The sequence below is a fragment of the Chelonus insularis genome, unplaced genomic scaffold, assembly GCF_013357705.1.
Source record: "Chelonus insularis isolate UGA/USDA-ARS -01 unplaced genomic scaffold, ASM1335770v1 contig_88_pilon, whole genome shotgun sequence".
Lineage (NCBI taxonomy): Eukaryota > Metazoa > Arthropoda > Insecta > Hymenoptera > Braconidae > Chelonus > Chelonus insularis.
The window spans coordinates 1,025,733-1,044,419 of record NW_023276776.1 but is presented as its reverse complement, the minus strand read 5'-3'; the positions used below and the strand labels follow the sequence as shown (position 1 = coordinate 1,044,419).

The 18,687-nt window shown below is 29.2% G+C and overlaps 3 protein-coding genes and 1 long non-coding RNA gene across 6 annotated transcripts; 2 read left to right on the top strand and 2 right to left on the bottom strand.

Moving 5' to 3' along the window:
- The first annotated feature begins 1,659 nt into the window (after positions 1–1,659).
- Positions 1,660–4,508, top strand: LOC118071968 (uncharacterized). The gene is made up of 8 exons (XM_035091488.1): positions 1,660–1,897; positions 2,236–2,390; positions 2,461–2,682; positions 2,778–2,853; positions 2,928–3,353; positions 3,434–3,649; positions 3,741–3,934; positions 4,021–4,508. The coding sequence occupies exons 2-8, from the start codon at positions 2,271–2,273 to the stop codon at positions 4,123–4,125; spliced, it is 1,359 nt and encodes a 452-aa protein (XP_034947379.1). The 5' UTR covers positions 1,660–1,897; positions 2,236–2,270; the 3' UTR covers positions 4,126–4,508.
- A 1,761-nt stretch (positions 4,509–6,269) lies between these two features.
- On the bottom strand, positions 6,270–12,842 carry LOC118071821 (histone acetyltransferase KAT6A-like). 3 transcript variants are annotated; one of them, XM_035091237.1, is made up of 8 exons: positions 12,524–12,842; positions 11,910–12,004; positions 11,725–11,828; positions 9,718–10,417; positions 8,173–9,638; positions 7,549–7,993; positions 7,004–7,105; positions 6,270–6,757 (listed from the first exon to the last, which is right to left on the bottom strand). In XM_035091237.1, coding segments are annotated over exons 2-8 (3,153 nt in total). In that variant the 5' UTR covers positions 11,912–12,004; positions 12,524–12,842; the 3' UTR covers positions 6,270–6,423. The 3 variants fall into 3 exon arrangements, with proteins under 3 accessions (XP_034947128.1, XP_034947130.1, XP_034947129.1); XM_035091239.1 differs by having other exon boundaries at positions 7,549–7,981; positions 12,524–12,840; XM_035091238.1 differs by lacking the exon at positions 11,910–12,004.
- A 1,028-nt stretch (positions 12,843–13,870) lies between these two features.
- Positions 13,871–15,984, top strand: LOC118071711 (uncharacterized). The gene is made up of 4 exons (XR_004690932.1): positions 13,871–14,074; positions 14,177–14,718; positions 14,818–15,253; positions 15,706–15,984. It is a non-coding gene; the product is annotated as an uncharacterized lncRNA (long non-coding RNA).
- Positions 15,985–16,232: 248 nt separating this feature from the next.
- On the bottom strand, positions 16,233–18,116 carry LOC118072130 (uncharacterized). The gene is made up of 4 exons (XM_035091768.1): positions 17,860–18,116; positions 17,538–17,783; positions 16,961–17,461; positions 16,233–16,886 (listed from the first exon to the last, which is right to left on the bottom strand). The coding sequence occupies exons 1-4, from the start codon at positions 17,995–17,997 to the stop codon at positions 16,233–16,235; spliced, it is 1,539 nt and encodes a 512-aa protein (XP_034947659.1). The 5' UTR covers positions 17,998–18,116.
- Between the last annotated feature and the right edge of the window lie 571 nt (positions 18,117–18,687).

Sequence of the window (18,687 nt, the reverse complement as noted above, 5' to 3'; positions counted from 1 at the left end):
TTTATTATTTATTTTTTAACCATTTACACTTATTTTTTATACATTTTTAAGGAATGCTTTACTTACCTCTATTTTATAATCACCAAAAACAAATGATTAAACTGATTATACAAAAAAAAAGAAAGATGAAGCAATATCCTTTAATGTTTTGGTAAACAAAAGATTCAAACTATTCCCTAATGTTCCATAAAAAATAAAAAGTTGTGTATTTTAATAATTAAACAGGTAATGTTCCACATCTTAAATCAATTTTATTAAAAAAATATCTCATGAATACTTTAAAAATATTTTTAATACACACTATTACTCATAAACTCAGAATAAACAAATTATGGAAACATAAATTTTCAATCTTGTATTAGAGTTTTTTGTGAATGTTACTTTGTAAGGTACAAGCGTCCTTAATATACTTGAATTGACCTAATACTTGAATGATGTTAAATCATAAGATAGTTGGAAAAAAAATAAAGCTAATGTTGCAACTATCTTTATTGATGTTAATGAGATCGATACTTGTATTACAGTTGTAGAGCTCAATTCTTCTAAGATACAAGTTGTACTTGCATTACCGTTAGTCCACCTTGGTTCTTTTTCATCATTTTGTCTTACCTACTCCAGTAACTAAACTTTTTTTTATCTAATAGTTAAACCTTTATCACTTTAAAAGCTACCGGAAAGTGCTACCTGAACACTACATAGTGATACACTGTTCAACCTAGTCATTTCTCTACATCTCTCTAATTAAATTATCAATAGAATTTTTTTTTATCTACAATTAAACATCGTTTCATTAAAACTTCTGACAAAAGTGATTAACATTTAAAGATTATTTCAGAAAGAAAATTAACAAAAAAAATACATTTAAATGATAAATTCATCATTAAATGTGTTTTGTTTACTAATTTTAATTAAAATGAATTTTTGAATGTTATTCAAGCATATTGATCAATCAACAATCAATTTAGGTATGAATTGATCATAAAACAAATTTTTATATAATGAGATGAGGAAAAAAGAAGGGTGAAAACCTTTGTTCAACACGATTGTGTTACTTGGTAATGGCATGTGAAGTAAATACAACCATATTACTTTTTTTTGCATATATTTCTTGTGATCAGACTAATTGTAAGATCTCTGACGTTTCTCTCTGGTAACAGGTATACTTGCTGTTTTTCTCTGGTGACTACTTCTTTATCTTTAATACATTTTCTTTCTCTCCACTCGCAAGACATGACGTCATGATCGAGAAGCCCCTTTCACCTGAAATCAAACCTCAATCTCGGTCAGAGAGTAAACAGCGTTTATTGATACCGAAATTATGTCTGTTTCGTGTTTTACGGTTGTAAACTCTGAATAAAATAAAACAGAAGTTCAATTGATCGTTACAGACATTTTTATACTATTACCTTTATAAATTTATTGTTTACAAACATCATCATAACAAAGTAGCTATTACATTTGTAATATAATCAGACTTTATTAATTAATTAACTGAAAAATTTAATAGAATAAATAATTCAAAATCATTTTAGAATATTTTATTTATAAATCTTTTATTGATTTATTTGAAATTAATGATAAATAATACATTTTATCATATACCCAGTAGTTTTTAACCTCTACTGACGCTATCAAGACGCGTGTCTCCACCTGTTGGAAAGTATAAAGGATTTTCACAAATTTCAATCCGTGCTAAAATTCTTTGGCAAGTGCGCAAGCCTTTACAGAGTACCACTGTTGCGCTAAAGAAGACACATAATGTGCGCGTTCACTTTGGATTTCAATCATGGTGTTATCCACTATGAGTTCACGTCAATATACTATTTACTCTTCAGGTCAACAGTCAACATTCCGGAGAATGTGGTGCCTTCAAAGGCACCAAAATCCACGTTAACATGTAAGTGATTATCTATTTTTATTATAACATTCACAAAATCATTAATTAATCTTCTTTTTTTTGAAAAAAATAAGCGCATTCTTATTCAGGTATTGCATGTATTGTTGTATCAATTAGAAGGAGTGTCTCTATTTACATCTTTCTGCTTCTCATTTCCGGCACTCTAATGTTTTTTTTTTTTTGTTACTTTAAATATTTTTGTTAGTTTATTATTAAGATAAAAAAGCATCGAGGAATTTTTTTTTCTGTTAAAAGCCTGTCTATATGTGTTAGAATAATATTGAAGATATTTAATCTTGTTAAATCTTACTAATCATTGTATAATGTTAAATATTTAGGTAAAAAAATTAATAATTTATTTTTGAACAATTGAATGGTTGTCGAGATGGCTGAATGTAATGATTCAAAATCCAATGACGATTACAATAATTCAATATCAAAAAGTCAAATAGAAATAAATGAATGTTTGAGTAGTTGGCTTACGTATCTACAGGTAACTATGATAAATGAATAAGTAATTTTTCCTAAAATATTCAACAAAAAGTACTTCTTTGTTCAATTAGATGCTCAACAATTTATGCTCTGCTGGTACAAAACTAGCTCAATCATTACAGTCAATATTATCAAGCTATGAGACAACAATTCATTGTCGGCTTACGGGTCAGTGTCTTGCTGGTTGGGAAGAACTTACTAGAGCGACAAGTATAGCAAGTAACACCGTTAAACACCATGTGATTGCGGCCTTGAGAGACCATGAAGTTCGAGACAGTGATGTTGAGAAACATGTTAGTATTAGACATAAATATAAATCATTAAAGTGACCTTAATAAATCATTATTGATTATATGCCAAAAACAAATAATGTGTTGTTTCCTTGCAGGACATTCTTCGGGACAATCTCTTGACCTTTATAAATTTACAATATCAATTTTGTGTAGCTTGTTGTGAATGTTTAGGTATAAATAAACAATGTAATTTATATTTTTTGCTCATGGACAATCAATCATCAATTGTATAAATATATTTTAAGGTGGAATGGCAGAATGTTCATGCTCTCAATCAGGAAAAAATGAATGTGATATTGCAGCCCTTCAACAATGCTTTGAACGCCTTCATAGTCCTCAAACACCAGTTTCATTATCATCAGCTCAACAAAATAGTCACAGATCTCCATTGAGGTATCCTCTTTTTCCTCTACAGGTTCAGAGACGATGGTCAGAGACTGCAGCCGCAGAAATGTCGGGAGAATCTAATGAAAATATCATGAGAAGGTGGTCAATGCCTTGGGACTGTCGTCATGTCTCAGAATGGCCTCGACAAGAAGAAAAGTCTAGATTAAGAGTTCCCCATCGTGACCGAAGTAGGTCTACTACACCAGATTCTGTGTGGAAATCATCCGGAATAACTAGTCAAGACGGTCTTCAAGAGGCTATACAATTACTCTCTTGTCGACCAGGTGAATTTTTATGAAAACACTGAATAATCAAGTCTTAACAGAATTATATAAAACTATATTGTTTTTCGTATTTTATTCAGGTGTAAGACCAACTACTCAATTATCTGCTTTTTCAAGTCAGTATATTCCTAATGTTACATTAACGACTTGTCATTTTGAAGCTAATTGGCCAGATTCTAAACAAATTGGACCTCTGAAATGTTGGCCTCAAGATTCACACTCTAGTGATCATTCAGACTACTCAGGACCGCGAGAAAGTGACCAAAGTTGTTTGAGCAGTGACCATAGAGATTCAGGTACACAGATATATTATAAAAAATTATTCAATAGTTGCACTTTTTATCAATGAAATATTAAAAGCGAACAATTTGATATTTATATGAATAGAGCACAGTACTGGAGGTACTGTCAGTCATCGAGGTAGCAAAGATCGTATTCACTCGTACAGTGAGCATAGCAGTCACAGAGATGTTGATGGTTCTGGAATGAATGATGCTCTTCCATCACGAAGAAGTTCATCATCAACAGATTCTTGTTTATCAGCAACGAGCAGATCGGGTTCAGAAAGTGCTGGTGCAGGGGTATTTTTTACTTTTAAAGAATCTTTATAAAAGTTAAAAAATAATTACCGAAATAATAATATAATATAATATTGTTATGATGATAGGAATCCTCAAGATCTCAAATATATTCAATGTGGAGTGGAGACTTGCCATTCATAAAATTACCAGAAAGTAATGAAGTTAATGATCAACGGCCTCCAACAAACTAAACAATCATTATCATAATTTAATAATTATAATCAATTAATCGATTTAGCAAGTTTAAAAAAAATTATATAAAATGTATGAAATAACGTGGACCAATTTCGAAGATCAAAGATCTACAGGCGGAGAGCAATCATTAACTTCTTATCATATCTATGATACATAATATAATTATGTAGATGCAATATAAAAATGCATATCGATTATGCATTAACTGTGTTCTCTAATTATTTAAATTCGATAAATGTATGCAAGTGATTAGAAAATCTTTGTTATGTCATTAAAAAGAGAAAGTACATATAATAGATAATACGGACCATATTATATGGTACTAATGTTTATTAGTTGGTGTACCGAATCATAAAAATAGAAAAATTTGAAAAAAAAATATTCATATTTATTTATAAACACATATAAATATATACCTTCATTATTCCTTATTTTTTTATAGATTTAAAAATTTTTAGATCTTCAATTCAGCTTTATTTTATGTTTATGTCGCTCCCATTAAAATTAAGGGTATGAAGGGTTTCAATCAATTTTTTTCCGGTCAAACAATTAAAGTTATTCGAATATTTGCATTGTTGGAATTTTCTACTATTGTTACAAAGGGGTATAAATATATATTGTTTGAATAAATAACATATAATGTATACGTACATTAATCGATTTTTATGTGATGTCTTCATCAAAAGGCAATCTATCAACACAGTTGACAACTGGATGGATGATTTGATACAAACCATAAAATAATTTGGAAATTACATATAAGTGTTAGAAAACAATCAACGGTAAAGTGTTTTTCTTCAATGAATAAGTTATTATACAAATATTTTATTTATGAAATTATATTATATTTACGTCAAAAAACTTTTAACATATTATAATATCATTTCTTTGAACACTAAATCTCATAGAACATTTGTATTGTCGTATAAAAGAAAATAGCATCTATATTTTCATTTAAATCTTCACAATGAATTATTGTATTCAATCTACAAGGTAAAATAATAATGCAGCGTTGTTTATCTATTTTTACAAATAATAAAATAATTTAATGGAAAATGTAGTTTTCATAAATTTTAACAACATATTTTTTAAACTTTATTTTCATCTATCTTTTGAATTTGTGATTGCTATTATTAGAATAGCTCGTATATAAATCCTTATATTACAAAATATATACAATTATAGTATTAAATCAGTTCTGGCCTACAAGAGTGGTATAATATCGCTAAATCAAATTTGTCTATCATAAGACAATCAAATTAATATTATTCAAAAAAAATAAATAATATTAATAACATTTTTTTATCTAAATTAATGGTATACAAAAATTTTATATAAAAAAGTATCTAACAAAAAAATCCTAATATATTTATTTGAAAGAACATCATCACATTTATATATGAATTAGGCATAATTAAAAAACTTTTATTTATAAACGAATTTAACAATTCACTTATTTAATATGTCAAGTAATGAGAAAGATGTTTGATGATTCATGTTTTGTTTAAAAAAAAATTAAGTACCAATGAAACTTTCATTGTTTAATACAAAAAAAAAAAATATTTATACTTCAAAAAATTTCTGAAAAATAATTTATAAAATTATTATTATAATTTGTCACTTTCATTTAACTAAAAAGTTTTATATATTTTATTTATCTTGTAAACCATCATTATTTGATCTTTTGTTTTATAAACTTTAATTTATATTGTTTGTGATTGGACATTCATTTGTTTGAACAATACTGTTATATTTCTTTTCTTTGTTATTGTTTAAGAGCACATAGAAATTTGTCAACAAAAAATAAGTTAATGTATTTCAATAACTTGAATAAATAAAAATTGAACTCATAACTATTGATAATATTTAATTTATTAAATTAATAGATATTTTAATATTGATATATAAAAATTTTTTGTAAAAAATTTATTTATTTTTTTTCACTTTTCTTAATTTTAATAATTATTTTAACTTCTTTTTTAAATCGACGTTACGATTTTTTTTAAATGATATTTAATAGTAAAAATTTATAAAAAATGTATAACTCATTCTTTAATTTAAATTCTGATATTCTTATAATAAAAAATATGATATTGACTGTACAGTAACTTATGTATAATTTAAAGATAAAAATGCGTTTTTGATAAATTATTTATTAATTTTAAAGTATTTCCTACTTTTTAAAATTATATATATTTTTTTAATGAAAATATAATTAATTGTCATGGTTTCGAGAACAAAAAATTTAATGAAAAATGCTTTTAAACTGATCATTATTATCTATCTAATTATGGTTACCTGTTAGAAAGATATTTTAAAGGCCCTAAACTCAATATCGATGTAGCTCCAAGTGCTGCTAAATTATAAGAATTTGGATTTCTTGGACTATCAATAGTTATTATGGGTAATCCAAAATAACCATTGGTTTGTGCACTAAGTTGCGATAGAGGAATATAACTTTGAATCCCTAAACTCGTTAATCTATTGAGTGTTTGAGGAGATTTTAAATCCACAACTGGAATTGCCAATTCTATGCCATTTGTTGATATTGAATCGTCTTTGTGGTAATTTTGTTTATGAAGTAATAAATCTTGAGCTGTTGGATATTGCGCCGTACAAAGATTACACCTTAAAGATAAAAAAAAAATCCATCATTACAATTGCCAAGTGAATATTGAATAATTAAAAATTATAATAGAATTACTTTTTTCTATAAAACTTTTTTCATTTTATCTTGTAATAAAAAATTGAACGAATATCACAAATAATTGTTAAAAAGACGATAGTAATTGCATAAATTCAACAAGTTTTTCATTGTACATATAATTATATATACGAAGATATAAAGAGAAATATTTTTTTTTCTCAACTTACTTATGCAACAATTTATTGCTTGTTCGATGCGTTGCCATGTGTTGAACCAACATTTCTTGATTTTGAAAGCTTTTATCACATATTTGACACATCAACGCTGCCCTAAAATTATAAAATATATTAGTGAAAAAATATTTCATCTTGCGTAGGAGCTAAATGAAAGTAGAATTGAGTAAACTCGGTTCCTCCAAGTTGTTTTTTTAATTTATATGAGAGCAAGTGAGACAAACTCTGGGTTAATACTAAGACTTTGCATTTATTTCTCTTTTTTTTAGTTTAGAACCAGGCAGATTTTTTTTCCAAAGGAATTAAAGAGACTATCGACGTTTCAAGGTGAACCTAGAGCTCTCACTTTTTCTTTTGAGAGATATAAAAAGGTTTTAGGAAGTCAAAAGACCCGAATTAACTCGATGTTGTGATTTTACTAAATAAACCACTATAAAATTATGTTTGAAGAAAATATATTACTACTGTAATGATATCTCATACAAAAAGAGAAAAAAGGTAATACAAATTGGGATTTAGATAAGCAAAAATGTATGTACCTGGGGGGTCGGCCCCTTCTTGCTGGTGGTAACACAGGTGTTGGTGTTGGCGTATCTTGGGTCAGATCGACAGTTGGTGGTCTTGGTGGACGTTCAACTTCTGGCTGTGTTGGTTTATTTTGTTTATTTTGAGGTACTGCAAATTGTTGTTGTTCTTGCTGTTGTGCTTGTTTTCTTTGAGAGCTTGCAGGTATTATAGATATTGCAGAATTCAAATTCAACGCTGTAACATTGACAGGAGGTGATGTCCTTCCAGTAGTTCGTTGTTGTTGTTGTTGTGGCTGTGCTGAAGTTGATTGTTGCTTTTGCTGTTCTGCCGTTTTGTTTTTATTTGCCGTTGGTGTTACTGTAATTCCTCTGGCTGCAAGAACATTCGCAACTGCTTTGGCATCAGGTTTTTTCGCACTGGCAGCACCGGAATTCTGTACTTGAGCTGGAGCGGAACCTTCAGATTAGTAAACACATATTTTCTTTTGGCTTTTACCTTTTTCCGATTTAAAGAAAAAGTAATGCAAAAGATAAATAATAAAAATATATATAGCTTCAAAATGATTGAAAATTCATCTCTATAAATTTTTTTAATCAATTTAATTGTAAATGAATATAAACAAAAATAAATTTTACCTGGTTGGCGTACACTCAAAGTAATAGAATCAGTTAAATGAATAGTTGAATCACTTCTACTAGTTGGTTGACTTGTAGTAGCACCTTGAACATTTTGTATTACTGGGACTCCATCATTTCTTTTTTGCTGAGCAATCACATGGCAATCTGCATCTTCATTTCTATCAGGTAATAAAAGATCCATTCTTCTTTGCTTGGCTACAGTATTTAAATCTGATCTCTGTGACGGTTGAGTAGGTTGAATAGGTCTTTTCAATCTCTGCCTTGGCACTGGAGCCTGTGGAGGAGCTGGAGGTGGTGCTCGGGGAGCTCGTGTAGTAGGAATCATCGTAGGGTATCTTCCTCGTGGTATTTGTTGAGGCATTTGTGAAGGATGCATTTGTGGTGGTGCAGGATATTGAGGATAAGGTGGAGCTCCGTATTGAGGAGGTCCACCATATAAATGTGCCAAATGAGCTGGATATTGCATTCCTTGGGGTCCAGCTATCCGATACATTGGTCGACCTTGCGGTGGAACGAAATAATTTGCTCCATGAATAATAGTATTAGAGCCTGGTTGAAGAGATGACGGCATTTGAGGTTGAGGTAGTGCCATTCTTTGTACTTGTTGAGCCAGTTGTTGAACTGGCGCCGGGAGTTGTTCAAAATTTACAGGAGGAATTATCTGTTGTTGAGAATTAAATGTAGGTGAATGTGTTTGATGAGTTAAAGGAGATGTTCGACTGATTTGAAGAGGGTTTATTGGTTCAACATTAACACTGTGAGGTGAATGATTTGCTAAATGAGGTGAATTACTGTGACTCATACTTGGAGAATTTTCTCTGAGTCGCGGAGATGATTGAGCCACATGTGTTGGAGTAATACTTATACTTGGTGATAATGAAGCTCCATGAGCTTGAGACTTATGAACTGATACTTCCATTAGTGTGCTAAATACTAATGTTGAACAGTCAGGAACATTGCACTGATAATGACCAGCTTGAGATTTGTGTTCATCGAGCTGTGTTATATCATTGAACTTTTCATTGCACACCCGACATTTATTCACAGTCTCAGCTAATTTTTCTAGCGGAACATATTCTGTTTCAACTGGTGATGAACGGGATGGTGATCTCTCCTCATCTTCTTTTCTATTATGTTCACTTAATAAAGAATGAAGTAAAACATTTGGATCTGAGTTATTATCACCAATATCCTTTGAAATTTCATTGTTATCATTTCTCGAGTTGTTGTCATTTTTATCTGCTGAATCTTCTGATAACTGACTCCAGTCAATGCTCAAAGTTGATTGTGATTTTTCAATATTTTTGTTCACTTTTAATCTTTCCGGTGCACGAATTTCAATTGCTGAATTTTTAGCTAAAAGTTGAAGTACATTTTCTTCCTCAACACGAGAGTTTATTATTTCAGAAGATTCGTCAGGGCTTTTATTTCCACTCCTAGGCGACATATCCTCTCGGATCGAACTAGAATTAAAAACATTTTTAATAGTTATCAACAAACTTTGTAAGTAATAAATAATCAATCAATAAAATGGTAACAAACCTTGAATGTTCCCCTAATTTTTTTAAATTTTCAATTGTTTCCCTACACGTTGCTTCTAAAGGGTCTGATTCTTCAGGATTTTCACTTTCTACGATATGGCTTGTTTCATCTTCTGGTTGATCATTTGATTGTAAATCATCAACAATTTGATCTTCTTTTTCACATGTATTTGCCATATCGCTTCCTACACCTGAATCACCTTCATTAATTTCCATGGAAGGTCTGCCATTATCATCAGTGAAGTTTTCTTCATCATTATTATTATATTGATCATCTTGATATTTACTGTTTTCATTATTTATCACATTATTGTATTGTTGTGCTTCATCTTGTTCTTCATTTTCTTTCTCCACAGGATGGTCATCACTTTCTTTACCACCTGCCACTTCTTCAAATCGTGTTTTATTCGTGTCAAGATCTAAATCTCTGCTGATAACAGCAAAATTACGATGATTTTGTTTCTTAAGTGTCAACTTTAATGATCCTTTTTTTTCTTGACTTAGACAATATGTATTTTTTTCCTTTTTCTTGACGTTTTGCAAATTAGTACACCTTTTTAAAATTATTCTTGGTTGCCCTAGATGAAGAGTAATATGTGATCGCAATTCTTTTTTTGTTAAAAATTGTTGAGAACAAACTTCACACTGTGGCAAATCCTCGGATCCACACTCCAGTGGTTTTGTGATGTTTATTGGCTCTTCTGAAAGTAAAAATAAGTCTATGTATCAAAATATTAGAATATTTAGCAAACATAAAAGACAAAGAAAACTATGTTAACATGGTTGTTTTGAAATATAAATACATTATGAATTGAATAATAAATTTAGCTAATTCTGTCGATAAATTGAAGCCTAAATAATTGAAACTTCCATCAAACGTTATGGGGAAAACAACTGAATGAATTTCTAATACAAACACAACAGTATAAATAAAAACAATTAATTCTTTTATTAACCTATTCATTCTTCTTTTTTAAGGTTTGTTGTAAATTTGCTATTAATATTTATTTAATAAAATCCTAGGACTCGACTAATAAAAATAATGTTAGATTGCTATCTAAATGAATACAATACTAGTAATTGAGTATAAATAAACAAACCTTAGTCTTGTAGATTTTTATCTAAAAAAATATAAACTTAGTATCACAGATTTCTATATTTAAAAACTATCTTTCAGTTTATTGACTATTTTTATTTGCAGAATAATCTGAGTACGATTAAATACAGTAAGACATCAAATTTTTATTTATTTATTTCTTATCTTATGTTTAATTGATACGTTTTTCCGATCAACCGACGCCGCAATTCCATTCTTCTTTAATTTAAAACATACCCACTAGAGGCGCGATAGTATTTCCAAAATTATGCTACAAATACTTTGTTCTTTTTTCAGCCTATTCTAAATTGTCAATAAATAGAACTAATATTTTTTTCATTCTAAAATATTAGGATTAAAACATCAAATAATTTTAAAGATAAATCATAACTTATATTTAAAGTTGAATGACATTTCGATATAGATCTTAAATAAGATTTGAATTTACTTATGAATGCCTTTAATACAATTTAAAGTGATTTATTTAATCAATTGCTAACAATGCTTGTTAGGGCTCTTTTCATTTATTAATCTTTAGTTAAATTGAATAACATTTATTATACTACAAAAAAATTTATTAAAGCATTAATGTATTTGCAATAGTTTGATAAAAACAAGATGTATTCAATCATCAATTCGAACAATTGTTATACAATTCTGAATGAAATATGAAACTCGTGATTTATGAAGATACAAATCATATTCAATTTATGTCATGTAGATTATTCGATTGTTTACATCTGAATTTTCTAAATAAACGTGCTTATTAGTATTAAATATAAACTCTGATGATATATTAGCTAATTAAATGTCATTAAACTTTATTGTATATAATTATAAGCTAGTTTCTTTTTTTTTTTTGTAATAATTAAACTATTGTTGATTTAGTTTACAAAAGATATGAAAACATACCAATAATTGGTAATTCACTATCCGATTCTTCTGTACGGATTTTATTTTTGGCCGGGAAATCAAATCCATCAAAATCTTGTTCCAATGGACTGTTCATTTCCAACCTGAAAAATGATCATTGCTCAGTTCATTTATTTCTTTTTTACAATTTAAAGATTTAAAATATTACTAATAATATTACTTACATTCATTGTCAACAGTAATGGAGACAATAAATAACCTTATCGCAAAGTTATTGTTGTGTTAAATGTTTTTGTTTTTTAATAAATCATTTTTGTTACTGTAATTCATGGTTATAATCAATTAATAATAGTCATTTAAATTATAAATAAATGTCAATAATTGCAAGAATAATTTTGAAAAACAGAGAAACTAATTGTCAATGATTTGTAAGTATTTACACTTGGTTATTTTTTATTTCAATATTGAAAAATAAAAAGCAACAAGTTTTATTTACATGTAACTTTGTTATCGATCGATAATTATAGAATCATAAATCAGAGCGCCAAAAATATTAATTCTGTCAATTAGTAATATTATTAAGTAAAGTCACGTGTTATTCATATATGTATAGATATTTACATTCTGTAAATAGATTAGTTTTAATTGGTATTATGAGCTATGTAAAGCAAAGTTGAAATCACAATTGTATAAATACTTGATTGAAATAAACATGGCTAATGATAAAAATGAGTACACTCGTGTATAGGCGCTATATTTAAAGCAATTAAAAATGAGCGCGATTAAAAACTAATCACTCATTAAAATATTTTTTAAGTAAACAGGCAAGATCTCGTACCAATGGTCTTCAGAAAGTTCGTCTTTACCCACGGTGTTAACTTAAATATGGCGTCTTGGCAATGAAAATTACACCGAACGGGCAGAGACGAGTGAAAATCAACTGTTATACACGGCGGTCAGAGGTTCAGAATCTGTTCAGCGTTGGTATGTTGTATTCTCTAAGAGCACGACTAGTGACATGCGCTGGTCTTGGTGAAACATTGTGAGCGTGCCGGAGAAAGAGCTTCACTTCACCCCCACTTTATTCGTACTTCCCCCTGTATCTAGCTGTCGTATAATCTTGGCTCTCTAGTTGATTCTAGTTACATTCATCAGGTACATGCACACACTCTGGGTTTAAGTTAGTATTAGACCCTTTAGACTTCCACCCAACAGATCCCAACAAGTACAAAATGGGGGAGGGAGAGTCAAGAGACAGGAGAAATTAATTTTGAGCTAACCTAACGCGAATAACCCAAAGAGTAGGGGACCAATCCTCACTCAGAGGACGGTACGGTGCATGCGTATTCAATAGCTGGCTCTTTTTTTTCTCCTTCTTCCCCTCAGCTGATTTTTCATTTTACACAATATATTGCGCTCGGAAAAATGCAGATGTTTACTGTACAATTATATTGCCTGCATAACTATTATATTTGATTACAACTTTGTCTGACTTTCAAATATAATGATTTATGACTTCTCTTTTACATGTGAATTCATAATTTTGGACTTGACGGTGATTAATGATTTAAACTTCAATTTATATTAATGTTATGCTAATTTATTCAGGAAACTTGACGATTGCAATTTTATCTTTTTGATGTGGTTGTAAAAACTAACCTCATCAGCAATTGCTGAGTTGTATTTCATTTCAAGTTATCAATATATCTATATATTTTTTATAATTAAATAATCTCATAAATTATGTAATCATACTGGAAAAACTCATTCGAAAGAATTAGTCGCAATAGAGCTTGATGAAACTGACTAAAGTAACCTAACCTCAAAAGATGGTATTGATTATAAAAGCATTCCACTTTTCCAGAATAGTTAAGTTTTTTATCCAGCTCTGAACTGTAGTCAACTTCTCCCTCTTTTAGTCTCCGAGGAAAAAAATGAGAGAATAACTGTATTTTTCTCCCACTATTTATTTCAACTTTATCTATATAGATATATCTAAATACAGGGAACAAGAACAGAGCTTAATGGCTTTGAGCGAGGCTTGACAATTCCAGGTATGTATTGATCACATCCCCACCAACTACCACTTACGATTATATGGCAGTTGGAAACAGCAGCTGATAGTGGTGGGGCTTCATGGAACCACTAACAGTTAGTGACTAACTTGACGAAAGTTTCAGGAATTACTATGCAGTGGGGTAATTCAGCACAGGAAATGAGATGGGTTTAGAGCGAGTGCAATGTCTGTCGGTCTGTCGTCTGCAGGCCCTCCCTGCCTCTCTGTCTGTCTATCCATCCTTTTCATCAACCGTCATGCTATGGAAAGATAATACCTAACATTACTCAAAATTTTTTTGCAAATTACTGCTTTCCAGCTTTATACTATGAAGTAGGTTGGTTTAAAAATTTTTTTTATTCATTTAGTCTTCTACCTGGTTCAATTGGTCATAAAACATACCTGTTATTTTTTATTATACTTTTTTGATTCCAGCTAAAAAAAATTAGTAACCGTACATCTAACAATTTATTTTTATTATGTACTACATTCTTCACGTTTATTGCGACCCATAAAAAGATATATACCTGTGAGCTCTCGCAAAACGACGTAGTGAAATTTTGACATTAAAACTTTATCTTTTGCTATATACAAGCGACTGGCATCAATTTTTTATGCTTGACAGAGATTTATGAGTATTAGTAATGTATAGAAATGGGTATTCTATCTACGATCATTGCTGTTGCTTTTCAGCTTACGTAATAGTCTGAAGTGATGAAGAAGCAACTGAACAACTGGCAACGTTGGATCCAGCTTAAGTTCTTTCCAGCTGCCTTTGATGTAATTTATGTGCCTTAAATTCCAGTGTTCTGTTGTATATATTTTTTAAATTCACTTCTTCAACCAAGGATAAATTTATTGGTTTCGAAGTATAAAGAAGTAATTTTTGCAACTTATTTTTAGAACTGTAATAAGTAAAATTGAATAGTAATTTTCTTAATGGACATAAATATAATGAATTAGCTATATCATGTTAGGTATAAACCACTTTTGTTAATTTATTAAATTAATAGTTATAATTTATTATGCTTGAGAATTAAGCTACATAAGCTCAGTAAATGTATACTCTCTTCCAGATACAGACTTCATATACATACATACATGTCTGATCAACTTAAATTCTGAGAATGTTATGTTCACTGTATGTATGTGTTTGTGCTCGTGAGTTAATACTGACCTTACCAGACTTCGGATGTTGCTAGGCAACAGTTCGTTCTGACTGAACTCGATCTGTTGCAACGTTGCCAATGTGCTCATGGCGTGTGGGTTGAACAAAATCAGCAGCTCAAGGCTATTTTGTTTGTATGCTTGATGAATCATAGTTGTGGTTGTATAAACCTTTACAATCTTTTTTCTTCAACAACAGCCGGAAAGCTTGGAAAAGCTGAATGATTTATGATCGCCTAGCTCATATAATGACGACTGTTGGAAACTCATCATACAAATAATGCTAACTCATGGAACTTTTAGAAATGTGATATTTAAAAAGGAGAAAAATCATGATGGAAAATGGTAATGTATGATCTTTTTCAGAAATTGTATTTATTAATTTAAAAAATTTGTTTTTATAAAAAATTCAAAAATATTATACAATGCTAATATATTTGGAATTAGAAACAAAACTATCTAAATAGATTGTTCGTTATCTTTTACTATAACAATTTAGATACTTATTTTGATAGTACAAGCAACATTGCAAGCAATATATATTAATTTTACGGGAAAAAAATAATTCAATTTGCAATTATCTATAATTATACATGGTTTTGTTGATAGGTGCTAATATCTTGAGAAAAATACTTGTGCTATTTTCCATTGAAAATGTCTACTTAATTATTCACAATGTTGCTTAATACAAACGTTCTATTGAATTTTAAATACTCGTTGAATTTTTTATAATAATAAACAAAAGCTATATAATAAAAAAAAAAAAATTATCTGTTAAAGTTTTTTTTTTTTTTTAGCTTTTTAATAGCAGCTATTTAAAATGTACATACATAGATAAAAAGTTTGGGATAATAATGGTAACAGAAAACTCGAGTGTAAAGAAAAAAAATGTGATAAAAAATTTCAGAATCAGAAAAAACTTCAAATTCATAAAAAAAATTTATGTAATATATGTGCTATGTACAAGAGGTAGAAATTGTATTGATCCAGCAAAAATTTTTTACCTAAAAGTTGTTGTGTGAGTTTAAAATTGAATTCTAAAGGTAGTTTCAGTGGTGTTGTACATATGTGCTAACTTTAGCACATACATGAACTTTCATGATATTCCTTTTTCGGAAGGTTTTTTTTTCTATTCTGTACTCTTAGTATAAGAACAGAATAACAACACATTAAATTTATTAAAGCCTCTATCATTCAGTGCTTTTATATTATAATAATAATAAAAATTGTACTCATTATTTTCTATTGAAATGGCAATGTACCTATCTATTTGCAACCAACATCAAAAGGTATTACGAACTATCTTCACAATAATCAATAACTTTTAGTTACTATTAATCTGATCTGTATTAAGTGATGATTTATCGTTATTAGCATTTTCAATTTCATTTTCATTAATATTCTGATGATTTTTATCAGACAAATTAGGATCAAAAGGTATGTTTTTATTAGTTTCATCCATTTTTATATCCAGTTCATCTAAATCATTAACGAGTGAATCGATAGTAAAAAATTCTTTGGCTTTTTTAGGATATCCTTTGTTCAACCATTGTAATACATCATCTTCCGATTTTAAATTTGGTTGGCTTGATTCCAAAATGAGACTAGAACTTTTTTGAGGATTCTTGGACTGGTTTCTACGTACTTTTATAGCATTTTTTGTCAGCAAAATAAGATTATTAAAATCAACGCCTTGAGATCTACGCTTATGATCTGAGTATAGTTCAGGAGGTCGTTGGTAGACTGGAATTGGCGCTGGAACCTGACTTTGACTTGGTTGAGTTATTTTATCATAACGAATTGGCAATGGTCTAGTAATCATTGGACAAATGGATTGTATTGATGTAAATATTTGTGGAGTTAATGAACAAACTGGAATTTGAATGTGAAGAGGAGGAGCTATTCGAGGAATCCATTGATGTGGTGATCTGATTAGTGGAGTCATAATTCGTGGGCTCACTAATGGAATAGTCGGATTCTATAATTGAAATAATCTGATTTTTTATCATCATGTGAGTATCATCTAACATTTCATTGAATTACTATAATTACTTGAAAAAAAGTGTTGAAATTTGGCAAAGGTGATCCATTTTGATATAATTTATTATAATTTCTCTCATTTAATGAATAGGATGAGTAGGACTGATGAAACGGAACTGGTTCATAATGAATATCTTGGGATATTTTTGGAAAAAATTCGGGTACTTCAGCACTTAAAGATGGTAATGATTTCACTTCTTGGAATTTACTTTCATTAAATTCAGCTTTTGATGCTGAATGTTGGAAAGTAGTGTTCACTCCCGGATGCTCGTGTTGCTCATTTTTTAGAACGTCATCAAGTTCATGAAATTGATAATTAGGCTGAGAATTACTTTTTCCTTTATCGGTAGTTTTATCAGGAGAATTCCATAAACATCTCACATTATCATTTGAAATACGCATTTGCAATTGTAATTCTGAGGAATTTTCAATTGTATAAAGCATTGGGCAACATTTGTTATAACATTCATCAATGCGTGCGATATCTTTTTCATTGCTAATAACAGATAGGTGCTTTAACTCCTGAATTGTTGAACTTTTATGTAAGATAAAAGAATATTTAGTTAATGGATAAATGTGTCTTCAATACTACCCACGTTTCAGAGAAAAGTTGACTAAAATAGTCCTCAATATTATCAAGTATCCATGATTCGGGTTTGTTTGATACTGAATTCGTGCTTTCAATAGTTGATAATTCGTCACTAAATTTATACTGACTTTCTCGATCTTCATCGTACTCGTAATTACCATATTGTGCAAGTAAAGAATCAGGAATGATGTCACGGACCCGTCTTTTTGTTTTATTTTCATGATACTTTTCGATCCAATTAATATTCTAAGTCATTTTGTCATCAATATCATTCAAATTAAAAGTAATTTTAAGTACACACTCTAATCTATTCCAATCTTACCTGAACCCATAAATATTGATTTAATTTTCGATACATATCATTATGATTCATTGCCCAAGTTTTATCAGCAATTAAGCAAATATTTTCGTAAGCACTATTGAAAACATTCACATCATATGTTGGTGGTAATGATACCATTATCCCAATATTATTAATATTATTATTTTTAAATTATTTTAGAGCTTTAAAATCTAACCAATGTTATATATCTGTAGAAAGTCGCTGTAAGAAGTGCTGCCAATTTTTTGACAGATAGAAATTATAAAGTTAAAACATACGAATGTTTTGTAGCACACTTTCATATATTATGGAATCATTTAAATTTTTACATTCAAAAAAATGAATCACTTGACACAATTTTTATTTACATAATTTTTTATTTTTTCAAATGTGCTTCTTTAATATTCTACATTATTCGTTAAATGAAGGAAAAGTCCATTATTGTCATTAAAATGTCTTTCATGTAAGATATTATTTAGTCTAGAATTAAAACGATTACCATACAGTAGTTATTAATGACTACAATTATCTTCCTCGCTATTTCAATAATATTGAGAACACAATTTATTCATAGAAGTTAAAAAAATATATTTTTTATTTGAAGATAGTCGTAGATTATATTTTATTCGATTTATTAATTTATTGACTTTTGAAGTCTTGTTGAAAACATGCTCAAGAAAATCAAAAGATATAACTTACCGTGAGTCTAATCAACCTAATCTATACTTGATCTGTTTTTTAGAGTCATTCTAGGTTTTATCTTTGATGCTATGTTGATTTATCTTATCAAGGATAAAACTTGATAGAATTATTTGCAGTTGGAGCATT